Source organism: Stegostoma tigrinum, chromosome 45, assembly GCF_030684315.1.
Source record: "Stegostoma tigrinum isolate sSteTig4 chromosome 45, sSteTig4.hap1, whole genome shotgun sequence".
NCBI lineage: Eukaryota > Metazoa > Chordata > Chondrichthyes > Orectolobiformes > Stegostomatidae > Stegostoma > Stegostoma tigrinum.
In genome coordinates, this window is record NC_081398.1 from 9,173,404 (window position 1) to 9,198,636 (window position 25,233).

The window sequence follows — 25,233 nt, forward strand, 5'->3', positions numbered from 1 at the left end:
GAGGTGGACTGTCACAGTTGGTTGGAAGTGTCACAGTTCTTACGTAGGGCCATGCATTTCTGTTTTACAGCAATGGACTGTCCTCCAAACAGCATGTACAAGTCATGCATGGATGTCTGTCCTCCCACCTGTGCCAACCTGGCTGCCCCATCAGAATGCGACGCTCCATGCGTGGAAGGCTGTGAGTGCAACCCAGGCTTTGTCTACAGCGATTTTCAATGTGTGCCTTACAGGCAGTGCGGCTGCACCTATCGCAGCAAGTATTACAAGGTAGGTCGAAGCAACATTTATGCGACTCTGTTAACCTCCAGCAACATGTCTCTCCTTGGGAGGCTATTGGCACACAGACATCACTGGGAAGATTGTCATGTCACTGAAGCCTTTCACCCCGCACTCATCAGGGCATTTGGCAAGATGCCAATTTTCAAATTATCACAATAGTTTTGTACTCTGGGGGAAAGTACCTTATTGCTTTCTGTGTGGCAACATCTCAGGAAATCAGAGATAATGGGATCTGCAGATGCTGGAGAATCCGAGATAACAAAGCGTGGAGCTGGATGAACACAGCGGGCCAAGCAGCAGCTTTTGTGCTCCTATGATGCTGCTTGGCCTGCTGTGTTCATCCAGCCCCACGCTTTGTTATCTCAGGAAATCAGATTTGACCTTCCAACCAATCAGCACTCTGATACCCTGTAGCAAAACTTGTTGTGATTGTTTGAAATTTTTGCATTCTTGCATTTGTCCTGACAAAGCAAGACAAAAATCTTCAGAAACGTGTCTTCTGTTCAACAATGTTCAAGTTCTGTACTGCCAAGAGGTGTATCTTTAAGCAGCATCAGTAGTGAATGCTGATGGAGTACATGTAACATTCCTTGTTGCAGTCCTAATTGGGCCCCCAGCTACAACTCTGCCTTCCGATACATTGATGACATAAGTGGGATCGCTTCCCTCTCTCGTCCAGAATGGGAAAAATTTGTTGATTTTGCTTCCAATTTCCACCCTGCTCTCACCTTCACCTAGTCCATCTCTGAATCCTCCCTTCCCTTCAGTGACATCTTGGTTCCCATTTCTGGAGATAAGCTGGCCACCGGTATCCATGACAAACCTACCGCCTCCCACAGTTACCTTGACTGTATATCCTCACGCCCTGCTTCCTGCAAGAACTTCTTTCCATTCTCCCAGATTCTCTGTCTCTTGTTCGCATGATGCCATCTTCAGCAGGGGACATCTCAGAAACGTCCACCTTTTTCCTCAACCAAGGGTTCCCTGCTATCATTGGTTTACAGGGCCCCTTGTCATTGTCCAACCCATCTCCTGTACTTCTGCCCTCACTCCTTCTCTTCCTTCTCACAACCACCCCGGGGTTCTCACTTACCACTCTGGCAGCCTCTGTACCCAGAGGATCATAAGCGTCCACTTGCATCCCACCTTCTGTGGGATGCCACCATCAGACACACATGCACGTTCCACTCTCCACCTTTGTCGGCATTCTGCAGGGATCGTTCCTTCCAGGACACCATGGTCCACTCCTCCATTCGTGATACCTCCCCAAGCCCACAGGGCATCTTCGCACACAGTCGCAGAAGCTGTAATTCCTGCCTGTTTACCACCTCCCTCCTCACTATCCAAGGCCCTAGACATACCTTCCAGGTGAAGCAGTGATCCATTTGATCCAGCCCACTGTTCTCGCCCCTCACAATGTGGTCTCCTCTGCATTGGGGATGGGGGATGCGAAATGCAGACCACTTTGCAGACACCTGCATCCTGTCTGTAAAATTGGCCCTGAGAATCCAGTCACCTGCCACTTCAACACATTCCCACATCGATAGGTTTGCTTCAGTTCTCCAGCAAACCTCAGTGCAAGCTCAAAGAACAGTATCTCATCTTCCGCTTGAGGACCCTTCAGCTTCCAGGACTCCACATCGAGTTCAATAACTTTAGAGCTTGATTCAGTCTTTCTCAGAATCAGTGTGGAACAGTATGGAAGCAGGCTATTCAGCCCATTGAGTCCACACCGACGCTCTGAACGGCATCCCACACAGACCCACCTCTGCATTTCCCACCCTAAACACTATGGGACAATTTAACACGGCCAATCTACCCTAGCCTGCACATCTTTGGACTGCGGGAGGAAACCAGAGCACCGGAAGAAACCCATGCAGAAACACGGAGAATATGCAAACTCCACACAGTCGTCCGAGGCTGGAATCGTATCTGGGTCCATGGCACTGTAAGGCAGCAGGGCTAGCCACTGAGTCAACATGCCACCCTTTTGACCTATCCCCATGCCCTGTTTCCAGCATGCTAGCCCATTCTTACCCCTCTTACTCATATAGTCACAGAGATGTGCAACATGGAAACAGACCTTTCGGTCCAACTCTTCTATGCCCACCAGATAACCTAAATTAATCTAGTCCAATTTGCCAGCTTTTGACTCATATCCCTCTAAACCCTTCCTATTGGCATACCCATCCATATGCCTTTTAAATGTCATTGTACACCACTTCCTCTGGCAGCCCATGCATACACCACCCTCTGCGTGAAAGAGTTGCCCAACAGATCCCTTTCAAATCTTTCCCCTTTCACCTTAAGCTTAGTGCTATTATCACATTACATGGATTGCTTTCAGCACAATCTATCTATTCTCTCGTACTCTCCACTCTCATTATTACTAATTCAGCTTCTCTTCTTTCATGGCCTACTATCAATAATCCCCCGGTCTCTCTACTCCTCATACCTCTCTCTGTCTCTGCGCTCCATGGCCACCTATCCCTCAGCTTTCCCCTTAGCCCACCTCGTCTTCAGTGTAAATGCCACTTTCTCCTAACTGCTATCAGTTCTGATTAAAGCTTACTGCCTTTGAAACGTTAACCCTGCTTTCTCCCCACAGCTGCTGCCAGACCTGCTTGAGTTTCTGGTTTTGTATCAGCATACACACTGTTTGTCTTATTTCAGTGGTTGCTGACAGCCCAGTGACCACAGAGAGTGACGCAGGCTCTGACTGGTTGTTCTGGCAGGAATCACAGGAAAACCACCAAGGAAATGATCCACTGGACAAGTATCCCCCTGTCTAACCCAGACACTGTGAATCCAAACTATAGCACCACAAACGCAGCATCAAGACAGCTGAAGGAGGACAGTAACCTTTTCTATCTCTGTGTCAGAACCTATTGGTTCCTTACTGCCCATTTGTTGTCCACTGGGTCATGAGGCCAAGTTAGCTCCATCCTGCATCGGGTCATGTTCTCCTCCACTCGTTGTCCCCAAGTAAAGATCAAAGAACAGTACAGCACAGGACCAGGGCCTCTGGCCCACCCGTGCTGACAAATGACACCTTTCAAAACTAAAAACGTTTGGCTCTCATGTATCTGTGAAGATGCATCTTAAACCGTTGCTGTTGTATCTGCTTCCTACACCTCCTCTGGCAGTGAATTCCAGGTGCTCTCTGTTAAAAAAAACCTACCTCTCATATCTCCTTTAAACTTTCCCCGTTTTACCTTAAACCTATGTCCCCTAGTAAGTGACATTTCTACCCTTGGGGGAAAAATGTCCAAGTCTCCATAATGTTGTAAACTTCTTTCAAGTCACCCCTCAGCCTCTGATATTTAACTGAAAACAAACCAAGCTTTTGTCCAATCTCTCCTCACTGTTAATATCCTCCAAACCAGGCAACATCCTGGTAAACCTTTTCTGAACCCTCTCCAAAACCCTCCACATCCAATCATTTCTGTTTTATTTGAATATTACAGGTTGGAGAAAGATTTATCACAGACGATTGCTCTGAAGACTGCACATGTAACATGACAAAAACTGCGGTGTGCTCAACAATGAAATGTCCAGAGATGACAGTGTGTACTGTCATAGACAGCATCAGGGCCTGTGGCAGAGGTAAGGATGGATGTGTCCTCATCTCTAAAGATGTCTTTCATCCGGGAACCAAGATTTAAATCCAACCCGAGAATGGGGGACAAAGCTTTCCTCTGATTTTCAGCTGAATGGATTCTGTTAGGTTCTCTCCAATTCTCAATGTCACCTGAAAGATGGATAAATATCTACCCTTTATGGGCCTGGCACGTATGGTTTGGGATGAACACCATGGATGTCGGCTGGGAGCCTGTGTGTTTCAGCAGCTTGTGGTGTTCCCAATTACAAATGTAAAGAAAGATCAATAATCGAGTCAAAGAGATCTACAACACAGAAACAGGCCCTTCGGCCCAACTTGCCCATACTGCCCAGTTTTCATAATTTAAACTAGTCCCATTTGTCTGTGTTTGGCCCATATCCCTACATGCCCATCCCATCATGTCCCTGTCTTAAATGATGAAATTGTACTCGCTTCCACCAAAACTTCTGGCAGCCCGTTCCACACCTCCCTCTGTGTGAACAAACTGCCTCTCTGGACCCTTTAGCATCTCTCCCATCTCACCTTAAACCTACGCCCTCTAGTTTCAGACTCCCCTAACATGGGGAAAAGCTGTCAGCTTCTCTGTGCCTCTCATGATTTTATGTGCTAAAGAAAAGACACGTTTAATTCGAGCTTTTCATCATGTTCTTATCAGAACGCTGTGCAAGAATTCCGATTTAAAGGAGGAAATTTGACATTTACATACTATCTTGCTGACCAATCAGCAATCTTGTCTCATGCAGCATAAACGTTGCCGTCCTTTTCCAGCTGGTATTTCTTGGAAATTGTCCTGATGATGAAAAGCTGTGACAAAAAGTGTCTTTATTCACCTCTGTGCTCCGGAGTAACTCTAAGGACATCTTTAGTCCTGCAGCACAGTCAGAACGCTGAGGCCCCCAGCTCTGGGAGGGCAAAGGCTCGTTCAGCCTAATGTTCACTGACTGAACTTTGCTAACATTCAGATCAAAAGAAGGGATTTTTTGTTGTGATCCTGCTGAGCTATGCTCGAAGGGTATGCAGCACAGTAACAGACCATTCGGCCCAGTGGTCAATGCCTACGCTGATCTGATGCTCCATGCAAGATGCTGCCCGCGCAGTATCATCTCGCCCCCCGACCTCGCACCGCCCCCCCCCCCCCCCCCCCCCACGATCGTATCTTTCTATTGCTTTCTCCTTTGTGTATTCATCCAGCTTTTGCCTTCAATATTTCTACAGCATTCACAGGCAACAAGGTGGCTCAGTGGTTAGCAGTGCTGCCTCACAGCGCCAGGGACCCGGGTTTGATTCCACCCTCGGGAAACTGTCTGTGTGGAGTTTGCACATTCTCCCCATGTCTGCATGGATTTCCTCTCAGTCCAAAGCTGAGCAGGTTAGGGTGGATTGACCATGCTAAATTATCCCGTAGTGTCTAGGAATGCGCAGGCTAGATGGGAAGCGCATGGTTACAGGAATAGGGGAGGGGGATGGGTCTGGGTGCGCTTCAGAGAGTCGGTGTGGGCTGAATGGCCTCCTCCACATGGCAGGGATTCTATGATTCACTGCAACCACTTGCTGTAGTAGCCCATTCTGCTCTCTCACCAATCACTGAGTAAAGGCGTTCCTCCTAGATCTCCTACTGGGTTCATCATCAACAATTTTGTATTGATGACCCCTAATATCAGTCTCTCTTTCACCAAGCCCTCCCTGAAAGTATAAACACCCTCTTGAAATCCCTTTACAGTTTTAAAGTTCTCTGTCAAGTCACCCATCTCTTTTCTAGCAAGAAGTGACTCAACCTATTTCAATCTTTAGTACTATCTGAGTCAATATGTTTTATGTCTCCTTGTTGGTATCTCACTTGTACTAACTTATTTTTACCCTTCTCGTGCCATTTTAATGTGGCAAGTTAATGTAGCTTGGACAGCAGATATGAGAATCCTTAACAGCCTGCAGATATGACCTCTGTTAATGGTGTCCAAGTTCAAACATAAACTGTTAGATTGGTTACAGGATAGAGGGAGGCCATTCAACCCATAAATGTGTAGGTCAGCTCTCTGTATGCATTATGCAGCTCACCCCTGTCCCTTCCTTGCTGATGTTTATCTAACTCTGTAAGGAAAACCATGACTCAGTCTTCACCACCACATTCTGTATTGTGGATCCTAAATGCACTCAGCTTTGTGTTTAGCCATTCACTTTAAATGAAGATGTAAAAACAAAAAATCTGAGCAGAAGGAAGCCATTGTAGCCTGTTCTGCCATTCAATGGTAGGACTAGTTTAGTTTGGTCTCGTTGGACCGTTTCTGTGCTACGTGATTCTATGACTGATCTCCTACCTCAACGCCATGTACCTGCACTACTCCCATAACACTCAATGTTTTGGAGACATGGAACTCTATCGATCTCTGTCTCGAATATGCTCAATGACTGAGCCTCCACAGCCCTCTGGAACACGCCACCCCAAGGTTCACAAATGTCTGAGTAATGAAGTTTATCTCGTCTAAATCTAAAATGGCCTGCCTTTTATTCTTAAACTGTGCTCCTAGCTTTGAGACACTTCCCAACCAGACCAAAACATAGAGTCTTGGAGTCATACAGCATGGAAACAGACCCTTTGGTCCAACCAGTCAATGCTGAACATAATCCCAAACTAAACTAGACCTCCTCCCCTTATTTTGAATCCAATTCTCATAGAATCATAGAATCCCTACAGTGTGGGAACAGGCCCTTTGGCCCAACAAGTCCACACTGAATCTCAGATCATCCCACCCAGACCCATCCCCCTATAACCCACCTAAGCTACTCCTCCCTGAACACTACAGGCAATTTAGCACAGCCAATCCACCTAACCTGCACATCTTTGGAGTGTGGAGGAAATCGGAGCTTGGGGAGAATGTGCAAACTCCATGCAGTCGCTTGAAGCTGGAACTGAACCCTAATTCTCATGACAGGGAAAAATCCCCTCAGAATGTTAAATTGTCACAGCTACACATCTAAATCTTATATATAATCCTTTACGTAGAGATCCACAGTACAGAAAAAGCCTAATGTAGCTGTGCCAGTCAAAAACACCACCTAACTAATCTCATTTTCCAGTCCTCAGCCCATAGCCTTGGCATCTCAAATGTATATCTAAATACTTCCTAAATGTTAATGGGGTTTCTGCCTCTATAACCCTTACAGGCAGTGAGTTCCAGAATCCCACCACTCTCGGGATGAAAACGATTTTTCCTCACATCCCTCCAAGCCACTGTTCCTTACCTTAAGCCTCACCTCCTTGTCACTGATCCCTCCAGCAAGGGGAAAGAGAGTGATACGTTGGCTCAGTGGTTAGCACTGCTGCCTCAAAGAGCCAGGGACCCGAGTTTGATGCCACCCTCGGGTGTCTGTCTGTGTGGAGTTTGCACATTCTCCCTGTGTCTGTGAGGGTTTGCCCGGTTTCCTCCCATAGTCCAAAGATGTGCAGGTTAGGGTGGATTGGCCGTGGGAAATTGCCTGCAGCATTCAGGGACGTGTAGATTAGGTGGGTTATAGGGGGATAGGTCTGGGTGCGATCCTCTGAGGGCTGGAATGGACTTATTGTGCCAAAGGGCCTACTTCCACACTGTAGGGATTCTGCGAAACGAAAGAGTTCCTTTCTATCTTGCCCCTCGTAATTTTATACATCTCAATCATCTCACCCCTCAATCTCCTCTGCTCTGAGCAAAACAACCCCAATGTGTCTAATCTCTATCCAACCACATACATCGTGGTAGAGATAAATGCTTCAACTGTAGCCGCAGTATCAATTTGGTTATCACTTGTCTAACCACATCATATCATATTATTCTGGAAAATATAAACCAGTCTGATAACAGAAGTTAAGCGACAATTGCAACATGACTCCACTGAAAGACTTTCAAACTGAAAAGTAATCAGCTCAAACAATTATGTACTTTTTGGTGAAATAAGTAGAGGTGAATGCTTAACATGTTTTATTGGTGTATTGTTTTGTTGTTGATTTATTGCCTGCTTTTATTTCCACAGAGAATACTAATTGTACGGCAAATACCTGTCAAAATGGCGGCACGTGCCTGGTGACGCAAAATGGATTTGAATGTGTCTGTCCTTCCTCCTTCATAGGATCACACTGCCAGCGTACGTTACCTACTTTTACCCGGCATCTCTTCTGAATGTTCAGATTCTGATCGAGTTAGATGGGGACAGGGAGAGAACTAGTTTTCCTTGGCAGGGCCATCAGAGAACAGACATTTTACAATAATAAGCAAAAAAAGGCAGAACTTTGTTCCACAGCGAGTTTTTTTTTAAATGATAGGGACTACACAATGGTTATGTCACTGCATAATAATTCAGAGGCCCGGATTAACGCTGTGGGGACCTGGGTTCAAATCCCACACATGGAATTTAAGTTCAAATCATAAAAATCCAGGATTTGAAAATTAGTTTCAGAAATGGGGCATATGAACAATTGTCGTAGAAAACCTCAATACCCTTTAGGGAGGGAAATCCACTGTCTGATCTACATATGGCTCTGGACAGCAGCGAAATTGCTGACCCTTAACTGACCTCTGAAATAGTTCAGCAAGTCACTTAGCTTCAAGGGGAATTAAGGATAGGCAATAAATGGTGCATACAACTGGAAAAAGAACATGAGAGAATGATCTGAAGTGCATTGCTTGAAAGGGCGGATGAGACAGATTCAATTAGAACTTTTAAAAAGATAGAAGGGGTGAAAAATTTGCATGGCCTCAGAGAAAGAACAGACAGAAGTGCAAATAATTTTTAAAAAAATAATCATTTATGCGTCGCTGGCTGACCAGCATATATTGCCCCGTCCCTAGACGCCCCTTGAGATGGTGATGGTGAGCTGCCTTCGTGAACCGCTGCACTCCTCCTGCTGTGGGTTGACACACAATGACCTTGGGGAGGGAATGCCAGGATTTTGACCCAATGACACTGAAGGAATGGCAAAGAATATTCAGGTGCTTAGAGTCACAGAACATCCTGGCCCAATGAATAAAACAAATCCCATGGAATCCTCTACAGAGCAGCTGGCCACAGTGATGGAAAAGTCTTTGGGTTTGCACTGAGCTGTGATGGGTTTATTTACAGGAGTTAATCATGTATCTGTGTTGTCTCGCTAACTTTATTCAGTAGAGAGCTGCGACACATGGTGGAAGCAGAACTTATTAGTCAGCCAGCACCTTGCAGCTCCAGGACACGAAGACAGCAGCCGTAGGCAAGGACAGCTCAAAGATTGACAACAGGGATGCTTTTAAGCCCGGTGATTGCCATGGATTTGCACTGGTGACCTGTTCTCAGAAGTGCAATTTTCCATTGCAGCATTACAAGCCTGAAGCTTCAGGCTCAGCGAACGTTCATTTGCTACTCAATGATGACAGATTTCCCTTCGTTTCTCCTTAGATAATATCAAGATCATCATTGCCGCGACAGTGGTGACTGTAGTGGTCCTTCTCATCATTGGGACAGTGCTGATTTACTTCTGCTGTTGTAGGTATGTCATAGCGATCATACTGACCCGGAATGAAATGGTTCAATCTGGCATCCTTCATCATTTGAGAGACATTTGTTCAGGGAGACCTCAACATTACCTCAGCAATGGTTCAGCCCAGGCCATGGGTTATCCCCAGTTACATCCCAGGATCACCTAGCAGTTACAGCCCAGAAGGAGACCATTTAGCCCTTCAGGCCTGCACTGGCTCTCTGAATATGCCATGCACCTAAAGCCATGCCTCTGCCTTCTCCCTGTAACCCTGCACATTCTTCCTTTTCACATAGTCACTTAAATGCTTTGATTGAATCTGGCAGTGCATTCCAGATCCCTAACCACTCACGCTATGTAAAGAGATTTCCCCTAATGTGTCTGACTGCTTCTTCTGCCAAAGACCTTTAATCTGTGCCCTCTCGTTCATTAGATCACTTCTACATCATTTTGCAAATATATTGTTTGTTACAGTATCTGTATACAAACTCAAGAACCCACGTTTCAGTGGAGAGATTCCTGGGCCCTTATCATATCAGGGCTGTTAATCATCTGGCCTAAATTTTGATAAAAAAGGGTTTATGGGAGGATGGAGTTATTCTCAGCTTCACCCATTCTTAAGGCCCATTTTAGCCTCTGTAAGGTCTGCCTTTCCCAAATCAAGACAGAGATCATCTGAGGAGTACCTCTGATCCTGAATGGCCCCAAAAGGAAACAAGGACTCTCACCTGCTTCAGCAATAACCCTGAGTGTGTTTGCTTTGTAAACAGAAATCAAGGATCAAACAAAAGTGACACAACGAGTGACACCAGCTCCCACAGCAGCGACATTGATTTGAAACAAATAATGCAGCAAATCTATGAAGATCAAAGAACCGGTGGAATATCAAACCCACGCTTCAATTACTAACCCACAGATTGCCTGGGACGGCGCTACAAATTTGTTCTAGATTGTATATTTTAGGCATGTCAAGGAGTTACAAATCATATAGTTCCTTCAAGTGGAGCAACAGTGTAACTTCCTCTCAATTTAAATTATAAAACTCAAAGCAGCAGTGTCTAAGTGTGAATGTTTGTTTTTGGCTGATGCCAAGGTAGCAATGCCAGAGTCATAAAGATGTACAGCACAGAAACAGACCCTTTGGTCCAACTCATTCATGCTGACTGGATATTCGACATTAATCTAGTCCCATTAGCCAGCCACATGCCAGTCCACCAGGTGAGAGCTCAAGGATCCCTGACTAATGCTGGCAATGTGCGAGAGTGCTTACACACAGCCAAACTGCCCCTCCTTACCCCCACCATCATAGTGGACACTGTCTAAAGATCCGGGCCACCACTTCCTCAGGAGTGAAACTGCGACTGTGTTTCTGTGAAGTCATTCAGGCATCTGGGACAAATTTAGAGTTAGGTTGCTGGTCAACCATGATCTCACTGAATGGCAGAACAGACTCCAGGAGCTGAATGGCCTCCAATGTGACATCCCTACCAGTTCGTCCCATTGTTTCTGGACATGTGAATAAATCCAGTTGAAATCTCTGGCGTGTTTGTTTGCATCTTTGGACCCCAGCGTAATTCGCACTGGGCTTGCTGCTTGTTCTGTTGATGCTGAATCAATTTAATCTTTGCATTTCAATGCGCCACCTTCCAATTCCATCAGTGGCACAACAGGGGTGAGATTTTTAGATTTAGATTTTAAGTTTTACTGTCACTTATCCTCAAGGAAAGCAGTGAAAAGTGGCTCATGTCACCACACATGGCACCGCCTTAGCTACCTGCACATCTTTGGACAGTGGGAGGAAACCAGAGCACCCGGAGGAAACTTACACAGACACAGAGAACGTGCAAATTCCACACAGACAGTCACCCGAAGGTGGAATCGAACCTGCGTCCTTGGCATCGTGAGGCAGCAGCGCTAACCACTGAGCCACCGTGCCACCCACATGAGGTTATATGAAGAAAGTGTGCACATATAATGCTCCATTCTGTAATTAAACATAACATAAAGGAAAACGTGGGAACATAAGAGCTAGGAGCAGGAGTAGGCAGTTCAGTCCCTTGAGTCTGCTCCACCATGCAACACAATAGTGGCCTCTCATTAACAGCACTTTCCTCCCTCCTCTCTAACATTTAACCCATTACTAATTAAAAATCTGTCTCTCTCCTCCCTAAACTTACTCAACGTCCCAACATCCACCACACTCTAGGCAAGTGAATTCCACTGATTCACAACTCTTTGAGAGAAATTATTTCTCTTCATCTCATTTTAAATCTTATCCTAAAACTATGACCCCCTATTCTTGATTGCCCCACAGGTAAACATCCCCTCTATATATACTTTGTTAATCCCCTTTAGCATCTTATATGCTTCAGTTTTTTTTAAAATTTGTTCACAGGATAAGGGTGTCACTGGCCAGGCAGCATTTATTGCCCATCCCTAATTGCCCAGAGTCAACCACATTGCTGTGGGTCTGGAGTCACATGTAGGCCAGACCAGGTAAGGATGGCCGTTTCCTTCCCTTAAGGACGTTAATGAACCAGATGGGCTTTCTCCCAATAATCAACTTGTGGTCATCATCAGACTCTTAATTCCAGATTTTTTTAAAATTTAAATTACACCATCTGCTGTAATGGGATTCGAATCCAGGACCCCAGAACGTTACCCGGTTCTCTGGATTAACAGTTCAGAGATAATACCTCGTCTCACTCTTCTAGACTCTGAAACAACTCAAAAATGATTGGACCAAATACAAAGTTACTGAAAAAGCTCAGCAGGTCTGGCAGCATCTGTGAAGGAGAAAACAGAGTTAATCTTTCGGGTCCAGTGACCCTTCCACAATTTTGCAAAGCTGCAAAACAATTTAGAAGGATTGTTGGCCAAGAAGGTGGTCATTTCCCCTCTTTTAACACATTTTCAGAGGATTTTAACAAATATTTCTCTTTCATGTATACTGCCCAACTACCATACATCAATTAGATTTTGTTACCCTGATTTAAATTGAAGGCGCGCCAATTCCAAGGTTTAAGTGTGGAAGAGAGCAAGGTTTTATTCTTATTAAATGCAAGAAAAATAAGAAAACATTACCTCAAATATGTACACACATATACAGGTAAAATAGTTTTAAAAGGAAGAAGGTGGGGAGAAGGGTAACAGTGCTGATAGGGATGATTGTTACACACAAATACAGTTGCTGATCTTAAAAGTCCCTTGGTTTTGACACCAAAAAGAACATAGTCCAACTGTTTAGCTATAATCCCATCTCAACAAAAGCAACAAACTCATAGATATGCTTGATTTCTCATTTGATAGTGGTTTTTCCAAGTTGGGTTTACACTCACGTTCGTTTCTGAGATTAAGGGAGTGAAGAGCTTTCAACATCCTTGCTGTTATCAGTCAAGTTGTTTTTAATCCCTTTTCTGGTCTAAAATAAGGTCCTAAAGTATAGTTTGTACATTCCAAGTATAATCCCAGTCTTTTTTTTCCTCTGTTGATCCCACACAAGTCAGGTGACAAAATTAAATCTGGTTTAATAGATTTTCTTTTAATTTCACAAGGCAGTCTTTCACACAAGGTTAAAGGTTTGGTTTTGACAATAAAACAGAAGTTTATACCACTAAAGAAGAACTAAATAAAACAAATCAAGCTATTTAATACACAGTTTAAATAAATTCAACAGTCAGCAAAACAAAATCCTAACAATCTCAAATATAGTTAATCAAAATCCAGAGAAATGTCCTTCTCTATCAAGTCTGTAGGTTGACTTAGCTACTTTTTCCTCAGTTCTGGTCCTATAAGCTCTTTTACTCACACAACTTAAGAATTTCTCAACTCTGAATAACCAATACAGATTTTTTAACCAAACACTCCTGCTCCAGAAGTTTCACAAAGTAAAACCTTTATAACTTATTCCCTAAACTGCTCTAAGCAAATCCCTTCTTCAAGGAGAAACTATTTTTGTATCTAACTTCGGGCAAGTCTCCTTCAAACTGAACAGAAAAAATTTGAACTAAATTAATTTGAAATTTGTTCAGCCTAGCTTCTGTTGAAGCTAATGACTTAATTCTTTTGCTTTTCCAATCATAAAATTCCCACAAAATAAATAAGTGTCCATTGAATCTCCAAGAGGCCTTCAGTCATCTGATTTCGAACACACACAGCCTCAAGATCATGGTTCTGAACAGAATGACCTAGGTAATTATTAACGTCCTTCTCAAAAAATAGACCAATATCCATTCACCACTAATTTGAAGTATTTACTGAATAGCAGGACACTGGATAGCTTAGTGGGACAAAGGGATCTTGCTATAATTACTCACAGATCCCTGTCGGCAGAACAATTGAACAGGATAGTTAAGATGGCATACAGGACACTTGCTTTCATCAGTCGAGGCATACAGTATAAGAGCTGGGAGGTAATGTTGGAGTTGTAGAGAGCATTGGTCAGGCCACAGCTAAAGTATACTGTGTCTAGTTCTGGTCACCTCACTACAGGAAGGATGTGATATCACTAGTGGAGGTACAAAGGACTTTCACCAGGATGTCACCTGGGATGGAGACATTGAGTTTTAAGGAGAGACTAGGCATTGACTGCTTTCTTTAGAGCACAGAAGACTGAAGGGGTCATGATTGAGGAGGGTAAGCTTATTAGAGGAATGCATAGGGCAAATAAAGAGCAGCAGTTTTCCGCAATCAAGGAGTCAATCACGAGGAGACATAGTTTGAAGGTGAGGGAAGGAGATTCAGAGCAGAATTGGGAAAAGACTATTTCACACAGTGGATGGCGGGAATGTGGAACATACTGCCTGGGAAGGTGGTGGAAGCTGGAAACCTTACAACCTTCAAAAAATATTTGGATAAGCACTTGAATTATCATAACACTTGAGGATATGAGACAAGTGCAGGAAATTGGTACTAGTGCACTTTTAATGGTAGTTACTGTCAGTGTGGACTCAAAGGGCCTTTTCCGTGCTGTGTGAACTGTGACTCTACAATATGGAGAAAGAAGAGGTTATTCACGCTGACAGGAAGAATGGAAAAACAGAATAACTTTTCAAGAAGCTATTATTTTTTCACACTCACAAAGGGTTAACATGCTGCTGTAGTCCACAAATAATAAAACAAACAGCATTTATGGGACAGTGGGGGTTGGGTGGGAAGAGGACAGAAAAATGGAGTTAAGATCACAATGAGATTGGCAATGATACAATCAAATGGTGAAACAATCTCAAAGGATCAACTCCTGCTCCTAAATCCTATACAACCTGCCTTTATTAATTAATCTTCCAGACCTCTGTCACATGGAGTCTGAGCTGAACCCACTCCAAGGTCAATATGTATGTACTGTACTTTGTATTGTCTCCAACACTTCCTTCCTTACATCGTGTACTATGTAGGAGGCACTGCAGAAAATTCAAATCCTGTCAATATAGTTTACTGGAGGAATAGCAGACTGAGAGGTTACACATGGCTAGAAAGATCGATCAGGCTGAATGTCTTTTCACTTGGAGAGAGGACATTGAGGGGGTGACCTGATAAAGATCTTTAAAATTCTGCAGTTAGGTTACACATAGAGAAGGTGTTTACAATTTCTTGCAGGCAGCACAATGGCTCGGTGGCTAGCACTGCTGCCTCACAACACCAGGGACCACGGTTCAATTCCAGCCTCAGGTGACTCTATGAAGTTTGCAATGCTATCCCTGTATCTGCGGGGGTTTCCTCCCACAAACCAAAGATGTGTGGATTAGCTGTGCTGTACTGACTGCTAATGTGTAAGTTAGGTAGATTAGCCATGGGAATGTGGAGTTACAGGGATAGGGTAGATTTGAGTAGGATGCTATTCAAAGGGTCAGTGCATGCTTGATGGGCCAAATGGCCTCTTCTGGCACTGTAGGGATTCTGTAAATTGTGCACCATGATTATGCAATAGACATTATTGAACCCAAGGGAAACATCCTCACCCTGAGGGTGGTGAAATAGTTTGCTTATTCTTTTGAGGCTGTCGCCTCATTTGGTGCCCATCCCTAGTTGCCCCTGAACTGAGTGACTTGCCTGACGATCTCAGAGGACAGTAAAGGCTCATTTACATTGCTGTGGACCTGCAGTCACGTGTAAACCACACCAGGTAAGATTCCACATTCTGCTCCCCAAGGGACCTTAGCGAGCCAGATGGGACTCTTACAACAATCGATGATCATTTCACGGCACCAGCGCTGAGATTAGTTTTCAATTCCATGATTTATTGGGCACAGTGTTTAGCACTGCTGCCTCACAGCGCCAGGACCTGGGTTTGATTCCACCCATGGGTGACTGTCTGTGTGAAGTTTGCACATTCTCCCCATGTCTGTGTGGGTTTACTCCGGCTTCCTCCCACAGTCCAAAGATGTGCAGGCTAGGTGGATTGGACGTGCTAAATTGCCCATAGTATTTAGGGATGTGTAGATTTGGTGGGATGGGTCCGGATGGGATGCCCAGGGGTCAGTGCGGACTTGTTGAGCTGAAGGACCTGTTTCCACACTGCAGGGATTCTATTCTATGATCTATTATCAGTGAACCAAAATACCACATGTCCCACCATGATCTACCAACAAGTTGATCAAAAGGGAAAAAAAAATCAGAAATTGTGAGTAAAATAGACTTAATATAAAAGCAGAGTGTGAAAGTTTTCGTAGGTATTAAGAAAAGGAAGAGAGTAACTAAAATAAAGAATGGTGTTCATAATGGAGATAGAGTCATAGAGATGTAAAGCACAGGAACAGACTTCTCAATCCAACTCGTCCATTCCAACCAGATATCCTAAATTAATCTAGTCCCATTTGCCAGCATTCTTCCCATTTCCCTCTAAACCCTTCCTATTCATGTATCCATCCAGATGCCATTTAAATACTGTAATTGTACCAGCCCCCACCACTTCCTCTGGCAGCTCATTCCTTACTTGCACCACCCTCTGTGTGAAAAGGTTGCTCCTCAGGTCCCTTTTCAAATCTTTCCCCTCTCACCTTAAACCTGCGCCCTTTAGGTTTGGACTCACCTACCACGGGGAAAAAGACCTTGGTTATTCTTCCTGTCCATGCCCCTCATGATTTTATAAATGTCTATAAGGTCACCCCTCAGCTTCCATGCTCCAGGGAAAATAGCCCCTGCCTATTCAGTCTCTCTCTTTTCTTCATTCTTGCATAGGATATGGGTGTCACTAAATAGGCCAGCAGTTGTTGTCCCTTCCTTAATTACCCTCTCATGTCAAGGGTTGCTCAAACAATTCAGAGGTTATTTAAGAGTCAACCCCTTTGCAGTGATTCTAGAGTCATATATAGGCCAGACCAGAACTGGGCAGATTCCTTCCCTAAAAAAAAATCTGAATAGTTATTTCGTAAATGATAGCCCTAGAGTTGACAGTGTTGGCTGATGAGGGGAGATTGAGTACACTGGGACTATACACATTGGAATTTAGATGAATTAGGCGGGAATCTTACAGAAACATATAAAATTATGAATAGAATAGATAAGATAGAAGCAGGGAGGTTATTTCCAGTAGGTGAAACTAGACTAGGGGGTACAGCCTCAAAATAAGGGGCAGCAGATTTAGAACTGAGTTGAGGAGGAATTTCTTCACCCAAAGGGTTGTGAATCTGTGGAATTCCTTGCCCAGTGATGCAGCTGAGGCTACCTCATTGAATGTTTTTAAGGCAGAGATAGATAGATTTTTGAACAGTAAAGGGATTAAGGGTTATTGTGGTGGGTAAGTGGAGCAGAGTCCACGAGAAAATTAGCCATGGTCTTGTTGAATGGCAGAGCAGGCTCAAGGGGCCAGGTGGCCTACACCTGCTCCTTATGTTCTTATAACTTATATTACACTGAGTCTACCTCGTAATTCCCGATTCATTAACTAAATTTAAATTCCACCACTTGCCGTGGTGGGAATTGAACCTGGCCCAGGAAGACAATAATTTGGATCTCCGGTTCAGTAACGTTACCACTATCTCACGTGGAACACGTCTCATGGTTGAGGTGACTAGTGTGGATACAGTTAAGGAGAAGCTGGATGAAAACAATGGAGAAAGGGAATAGAAGAAGCTATATCAAAAGGAAATCAGATGAGCACTTGAGGTTGATCAACTTTCAAAGGCACAGAGATAGGACAGGGGAAATGGGACTGACTGGATTGGTCTACAGAGCGCTAGCATGAGCTCAAAAGGGCCAAATGGCCTCCTTCTGCGCCATACTGATGCTGTAGCTCTGTGTTGACTGGGTGAAGTGAAGAGGGGAGTGTGAAAGGCAGCTTGTGTGGAGCACAGATGTACCTGCCCAGAGCAGTTGGGCCAAATGGGCCCGTCAATGCTCTGCAATATTATCTTGAGCTGATGTGCTTCATACTCACAGAAACGTATTTTCTCATGCAGTTGGAGCTTGTTATCATTAAAGTGGGAGGGTGGGGACAGGGCTGTAGGAACAGGCCAGCAGATAAGTAAGCCACATTCGAACTCTGCAACACCACATCAGCAAAAAGTAGTTAAGAGATAGCAACTGTGTCCAATCACCCCTCTCACTTTGTACTTTTGGCTGCCTTCTGTGTCCTGAGCTTTATTGCCATTATAAACTTGCTTGTACTATTTGTTAAATGGTCTCACTGCATTAAGAAACTTGGAGCAGGATACAGTCCAAAGTCAGCAAGTCAGACTTTCAAAGTACAGTTAAAACAGGCCAATAGAAAATAGAATGATAGAGTCATACAGCACAGAAAATGGCCGTTCAGTCCAACTTGCACCCGCCAGGCAAGTTTCCCAAACTAAACTAGTCCCATTTGCCTGTGTTTGGCCTATTTGCCTCCAAATCCTTATTTATGTATTTATCCAAATGGTTCTCAAATGTTGTAACTGTACTTGCATCCTCCATTTTCTCTAGCAGTCTATTCCTCATATGAACCACCCTCTGCAAGAATAGGTTGCCCCTCAGGTCCCTTTTAAATCTTTCTCTTCTCACTTTAAAAATATGCCCCCTAGTTTTGAACTCCCCCACCTTAGGGAAAAGACACCGGCCATTCACCTTATCTATGTCTCTCATGATTTTACAAACCCCTATATGGTCACTCCTCAACCTCCAACGCTCCAGTGAGAAAAATCCCAGCCTATCTAGCCTTTCCTTATAACTCAAACCCTGCAGACCCGGTAACATCCTTCTAAATCATTTCTGAGCCCTCTCCAATTTAATAATATCCTTCCTATAGCAGGGTGACCAGAACTGAAAATGGTACTCTAAAAGTTGGTTCATCAACGTCCTGTACAACCTCAACATGACATCCCAACTCCTATACTCAATGGCCTGAGCAATGAAGCCAAGCTTGCTAAATATCTTCTTGATCACATGGTCTACTTTTGATGCAACTTTCAGAGAACTATGTGCCTGACCTTTGGATCTCTGTTCAACAGCACCACCCTGGGACCTACAATTAACTATACAAGTCCTGACCTTGCTCGTTTTACCAAAATACAGCACCTCACATTTATCCAAATTAAACTTCACCTGCCACTCCACAGCCCATTGGCCCAACTGATCCAAGTCCCTTTGTAATCTTCGATAACCTTCTTCACTGTCAACAATATCACCAATTTTGGTGATTTCCGCAAACTTACTAACTATCCTTCCTAAATTCCCATCCAAATCGTTTATCTAAATGAAAGGGCGGCACGGTGGCTCAGTGGTTAGCACTGCAACCTCACAGCGCCAGGGACCCAGGTTCGATTCCAGCCTTGGGTGACTGTCTGTGTGGAGTTTGCACATTCTCCCCGTGTCTGCGTGGGTTTCCTCCGGGTGCTCCGGTTTCCTCCGACAGTCCAAAGATGTGCAGGCTAGGTGGATTGGCCATGCTAAATTGCCCGTAGTGTTCAGGGGTGTGTGGGTTATACGGGGATGGGTCTGGGTGGGATGCTTCAAGGGGCGGTGTGGACTTGTTTGGCCAAAGGGCCTGTTTCCATGCTGTAGGGAATCTAATCTAATCTAAAGTCGACCCAGCACCGATCCCTGTGGAACATCGCTGGGTCACAGACCTGCAGTCCGAAAAACAACCCTCCACCACCACCACCCTCTGTCGCCTACTGTCAAGGCAATTTTATATCCAATTGGCAAGCTCTCCCTGAATCCCATGTGATCTAACTTTACTATGCCTACCATGCAGAACCTTGTCAAAGGCTTTACTAAAATCTATGTAAACAACGCCTACTGCTCTGCCCTCAATCTTTTTGGTTACATCCTCAAAAAAACTTTATCAAATAATATGAGACACGATTTCCCTCCCACAAAGCCATGTTGAATATCCTTAATCAGTCCTTGCCTTTGCAAATGCATGTAAATCCCATCTCTCAGCATCACCTCCAACAACATGCCCACCACTGGTGTCAAACTCACAAATCTACAGTTCCCAGACTTATCCTTACAGCAATTTTTAAAATAAAGGCACAACATTAGCCAGCCTCCAGTTCTCTGTCACCTCACTCATGGCTATAGATGATACGAATAGTTCTGCTAGGGGTCCCAATTTTTTCCCTGGCTTCCCACAATGTCCTAGGATTCACTTGATATAGTTCCAGAGATTTATCCACCATTATGCTTTTTAAGGCCTCCAGCACTTCCTCTTCTGTCAAGTGGGCTGTAAAAGCTGATGCAAAACATTTATTTAGTATCTCTCCCATCTCCTGTGATTCCACACATAGATGACCTCATTGATCTTTAAGGGGCTCTATTCCCGCCGTAGTTGCTCTTTTGCTCTTAATGTACTTGTAGAATCTCTTTGGATTATCCTTAGTCATATCTGCCAAGGCTATCTCACATCCCCATTTATTCCAGATAACAAGGTGTAGAGCTGGATGAACACAGCAGACCAAGCAGCATCAGAGGAACAGGAAGGCTGACATTTCAGGCCTAGTGCCTCTGATGCTGCTTGGCCTGCTGTGTTCATCCAGCTCTACACCTTGTTATCTCAGATTCTCCAGCATCTGCAGTTCCTACTACCCCCTTTTATCCCTCCTGATTTCCCTCTTAAGCATGTCCCCACATCCTTTATACTCTTTTCAAGAGATTCACTTGATCCCAGTTGGCTATACCTGACATATAACTCCTTTTTACTTGCGACCAGAGCTTCAATACCTTTATTCACCCATTGTTCCGTACTCTTACTAGCCTTACACTTACACTCATATCCATTTTACATGTGTGTGTGTGTGAGAGAGACTGACTATTTGGTCATTCATGAGCATAGACTTTTCTAAGGTTAAAGGCTTATACAGAATCCTTACAGTGTGGAAGCAGACCATTCGGCCCTTCAAATCCACATTGATCCTCTGAAGAACATCCCAACCAATCCCACAGCCCTCACCCTATCCCTGTAACCCTGCATTTCCCATAGCTAACGCACCTAGCCCACATACACCTCGACACCACGGGGCAATCTAGCATGGCCAATCCACCCTAACCTGCACATTTTTGAACTGTGTGAGCAAACCCGCACCTATGTGGGCAGAACATGCAAACCCCAAACAGACAGTCACCCGAGGGTGGAATCGAACTGAGTCACCGTGGCACCCCATCTATTCATTTAAGTTTCCAACATTCTATTGACAAGCAAACTCTGCCTCACAGTTCTACTGAGAAAAGATGTTTCCCTTCACATAAATTTGATGCAGTGAGCTAATAATGAGGTGCAAATGCATGGAAATGGTCGCTTCCCAGGAAGATTCTGATCTAACTGTTGAAGTCTTCAACTGCAAATTGGACACATTTTCTTGATTCCAAGAATCTCCTTTCTCTATTTTCACTGAGTCCTCCAAAATTTCTTGCCATAGCCCATTACACTTAAAGACTGGGAAAATTCTGACTACAATGTCTTGTTCAATGGGCTAGGCTTAGAGAGCCTTAGCGGAGGTGATGGCTTCGCAGTATTATCACTGGATTATTAATCCAGAGACGCAGATAACATTCTGGGAATCCAGGTTCAAATCCTGCCACGGCAGATGGTGGAATTTGAATTCAATAAAATATCTGGAATTAAGAATCTAATGACGACTTTGAATCCATTGTCAATTGTCAAGAAAAACCCATCTGGTTTGTTTATGTCCTTTAGGAAGGAAATTGTAATCCTTAACTGGTCTGGCCTACAAGTGACCCACAGCAATGTGGTTGACTCTTAACTGTCCTCAATTAGGGATGGGCAATCAATGCTGGCCTAGCCAGTGATGCCCTCATCCTGTGAATGAATAAAGAAAAGGAACGAGGAAATGCCGCCGACTGAGGCCTTTCAGCCACAGCACAGGGGTGGCTTGGGAACTACAGAACCCCTCAGTCCGTGTGGCTTACAGAGAATGTACACTGTGAAGCAAGAGCATTGAGGTACCTAAGTGTGGGACATGGTGTTCGCAGGAAGAAATAATCTTAAAGTTAGCTTAGTTGGATGGGCCAGATTGATGCTAACAGCAAAGGTTCGATTCCTGCAACAGCTGACCCTCAAGTTAAACTCTCTCCAATGAGGCCCATCGCTGAAGTTTGGGATTCCGGAAGCTGCGGCTGGGGCATTTGCCATGCACATGCTGGCGCTGGGCACTAGGGCTGTACCCAGCTTCCCACATCAAACTGCAGGGGGAGGATTAGTGGTGCTGCAGCTTTGAGTTCTCCTTCTGTCTTTTGTACCTTTTGTACAATTAGTTTTGTTTCAGCAGTTTTTCTACCTTAGATATTTGAACTACACAGGTACATAATTCTTTGAAGTTTGCAACACATATAGACAGAGTGGTTAAAAAAGCACTTAGCACACTTCCTTCATTTGCTCAGTCATTTCAGTATAGGATTTGGGGACGTCATGTAGACATTGTACAGGACGTTGGTCAGGCCTCTTCTGGAGCACTGTGTCCAGTTCTGGTCGCCCAGTTATAGGAAAACTATTATTAAGCTGGAGAGGGTTCAGAAGAGATTTACCAGAACGTTGACAGGAAAGGAGGGTTTGAGTTATAAAGAAAGGCTGGATAAACGGGACTTTTTTCACTGGAGCGTAGGAGGTTGAGAGATAACCTTACAGAGGTTTATAAAATCATGACAGATATAGAAAGGGTTAATAGTAGGCATCTTCCCTAGGATGGGGCATTTCAAGACTAGGGGGCACATTTTTGAGGTGAGAGGAGAGATACTTAAAAAAGACATGAGGGGCAAACTTTTTTTACACAGCGCATAGTTCGCATGTGGAATGAACTTCCTGAGGAAGTGTTAGATGTCGGTACAGTTACAATATTTAAAAGACATTTGGATAGGTACATGAATAGAAAAGGTTTGTAAGGATACGGGCCAGGAGTGGGCAGGTGGGACCAGTTTGCTTTGGGATCATAGTCAGCATTGAAAAATCTGTTTCTGTGCTCTTTGACTCTGAATCTGAGAGAACAGTCCTCTGGGATTATAGCAACTTTATATCTTGTGGACTTCCTGTAATTTCTAATTTGCCCTTGCTCTGTATTCCTGATATGAAATGTATTTTGTGAAAATTAAGTCTATCACAACAGTATTGGTTGGAACATACCGTACGGGTACAAGTTGAATTTTACAGCAAATTCCGTAAGGTTCAAGTCAAAATGTTTTGTCATGTATTTCTACAAACTTTTGGACAACAAAAAAGTTAGTCAGTGAATTACCAAAGTCTAGGACAACACACTGCGGGATGGTCTGAAGTTTTGGGAAGCCATTGCACAGGAGTAATGGGAAACGATCACGAAATAACTTTGCAAAGGCCGGTATTCCATCACTAAGTCACCTGTTATTTAAACATGCGTAGCACATGACATTGTCCCAGCCAACTCAGAGCCAACTCTGATGAAACAGAACCCCCAACATGGCCATTCACATCTGTCAGCCAGGGCTCCCTGATTCGACTACATTCACAGTCCCCAGTCAGGAAGCTCATACTCTATGATACTCACCTGGCTAAATCATTCCAGTCACCACAAATCACTGTTTAAACCTTTCAGCCCTTCCACATCTAAAGGCCGAACATGGTATAAACTCTCTCAGTCTGAATACCCGACAAGGAATATGGATTGTGAACATCAAGAGCAATGAGATTGTCTTGAGACATCGCAGAGTAGAAAATGGTACAGGGAGAAAAGTTTAATTCTGCCACACTTCCTGTCATTCTGTGAAATTCTTCCCTCAGGCTATTTGTCAAACACAGAATGCAAATACTACAATTACACTGAGACAAGAAAGACTGCAACATGCTGCAGAGAGATAGTTCGAATTTTGTTGCAACTTCTGGAATTTGTAAATCAAAGTGTTTTGTAATGCTTCTCCAAATTTTATGCATAAAGTGTACTTTTGCAAAGAAAATGTTCTGCTCAACGGTTTACTGATTAACAGATGGTGGCACAGTGGTAATGTCTCTAGACTAGTAATCTATTCATTTACAAGATGGCTCCCAGAAGTCACATAACTGACATTGTTAATTCAATTGCTGTCAACCAAATCACAGACCAAAACTGCACACAGTGCTCAAGGCGTGGTCTCACCGAGGCTCTATACTATTGCAGTAAATCTTATACTTAAATCTTACATAAATGTACATCTTTCTTTTATTTTAATATACGTATGGGACACACGCAATTCATTACACCAGAACACTGCAGTGATTGGGGCCAGGTTGACCTCATTGACTGAGGTTCCCGATTGCGGTTGTTAACCTGGGACGATCAGGAAAACCTTGGCTGGCCAATATAACCAGGAGATTAGAATCTCCTCAGTTGAGGACCAACTCTGAGCTGGCCTGCCACAGCTAGTATACCGTGCAGTAGTAAACAAGGGGTGGCTTAGTGATGGGACCCAGTCTCTGTGCAGTTATTTCAAACACCACATTAACTTCCCTTGAGAAAAACAAGTATGCAAGAAAGTTTTATAAATTCATGAAAAAGTGGTGGTGATCCTTACCTACACTCAGAGGTCCAGAAACGTATATGTTGTCTTATCTGAATTTTACCTGTGGAGAACTGAAATGAAAAAGTGCCTTTTTAACCTGAGTCATCCTCAAACATTTCAAAGTTTAAAAAAACCTCAATCTTGATGTTCTGCAAAAAAAAAGGGATAATTATGATTTAATGATTGGTAGAATATCAGTATTACACATAGTTATAACACAGTGTGGGGCTGGAGGAACACAGCAAGCCAGGCAGCATCAGAGGAGCAGGAAAGTTGACGAGAAGGGTCCTGACCCGAAATGTCAACTTTCCTGCTCCTCTGATGCTGCTCAGCCTGCTGCGCTTCTCCAGCCCCACACTGTGTTATCTCCGAATCCAACACGGGCAGGTATTACTAACTCTTGCACGTGGTTATTACTGTTTTAACATATTGTTCATACCCTACAGGATGTGCCTTTATATACTCTTCTTCTGCCCTGCATCACTGTCATCAGGGTCAGTTCCTACAGGTTTTACAAAAAAGACTCAATGCTGAAGGTGTATCTGCCAGATTCCCAAGTTAACTCTTCAAAGATGTGACGCTCATCTAAAATTCTCTACAAGGCAAATACTAGAAATCTGTAACATATGAAGAAAATGCTGGAGAGACTCAGGAGGTCTGTCAGTACCTGTGGAGAGAGAAAACAGAATTAACATTTCCAGCCTTCCTTCAGAACCGAAAAGTGTTTAAAATTTTCCCATTTACACCTTTGGCAGATGCAGAGACTCACTGCGAAAGACAAAAGTATTGTTAATGGCGGAGAAACATAAAAGTGATTTAAAAACGGGTGTATCCATAGAAGCATCAGTGGCTCTGAGTGTTTGGTGCTTGTGTTCCTTAACGCCTAAAAGGTAGAGGAAAGTTTTCTTGTTAA

General features: G+C 43.9%; 1 protein-coding gene across 1 annotated transcript in view; it reads left to right on the forward strand.

The window, feature by feature from the left end:
• LOC125448669 (zonadhesin-like) overlaps nucleotides 1-10,923 on the forward strand; it is a 112,674-nt gene extending 101,751 nt beyond the window's left edge. Inside the window, exons 47-51 of the mRNA XM_059642657.1 lie at nucleotides 71-270; nucleotides 3,750-3,888; nucleotides 7,910-8,020; nucleotides 9,308-9,398; nucleotides 10,157-10,923. Of these exons, the coding sequence (XP_059498640.1) occupies nucleotides 71-270; nucleotides 3,750-3,888; nucleotides 7,910-8,020; nucleotides 9,308-9,398; nucleotides 10,157-10,295 (680 nt within the window). The 3' untranslated portion in view covers nucleotides 10,296-10,923. The remainder of the gene's footprint in view (nucleotides 1-70; nucleotides 271-3,749; nucleotides 3,889-7,909; nucleotides 8,021-9,307; nucleotides 9,399-10,156) is intronic.
• Nucleotides 10,924-25,233: the final 14,310 nt, after the last annotated feature.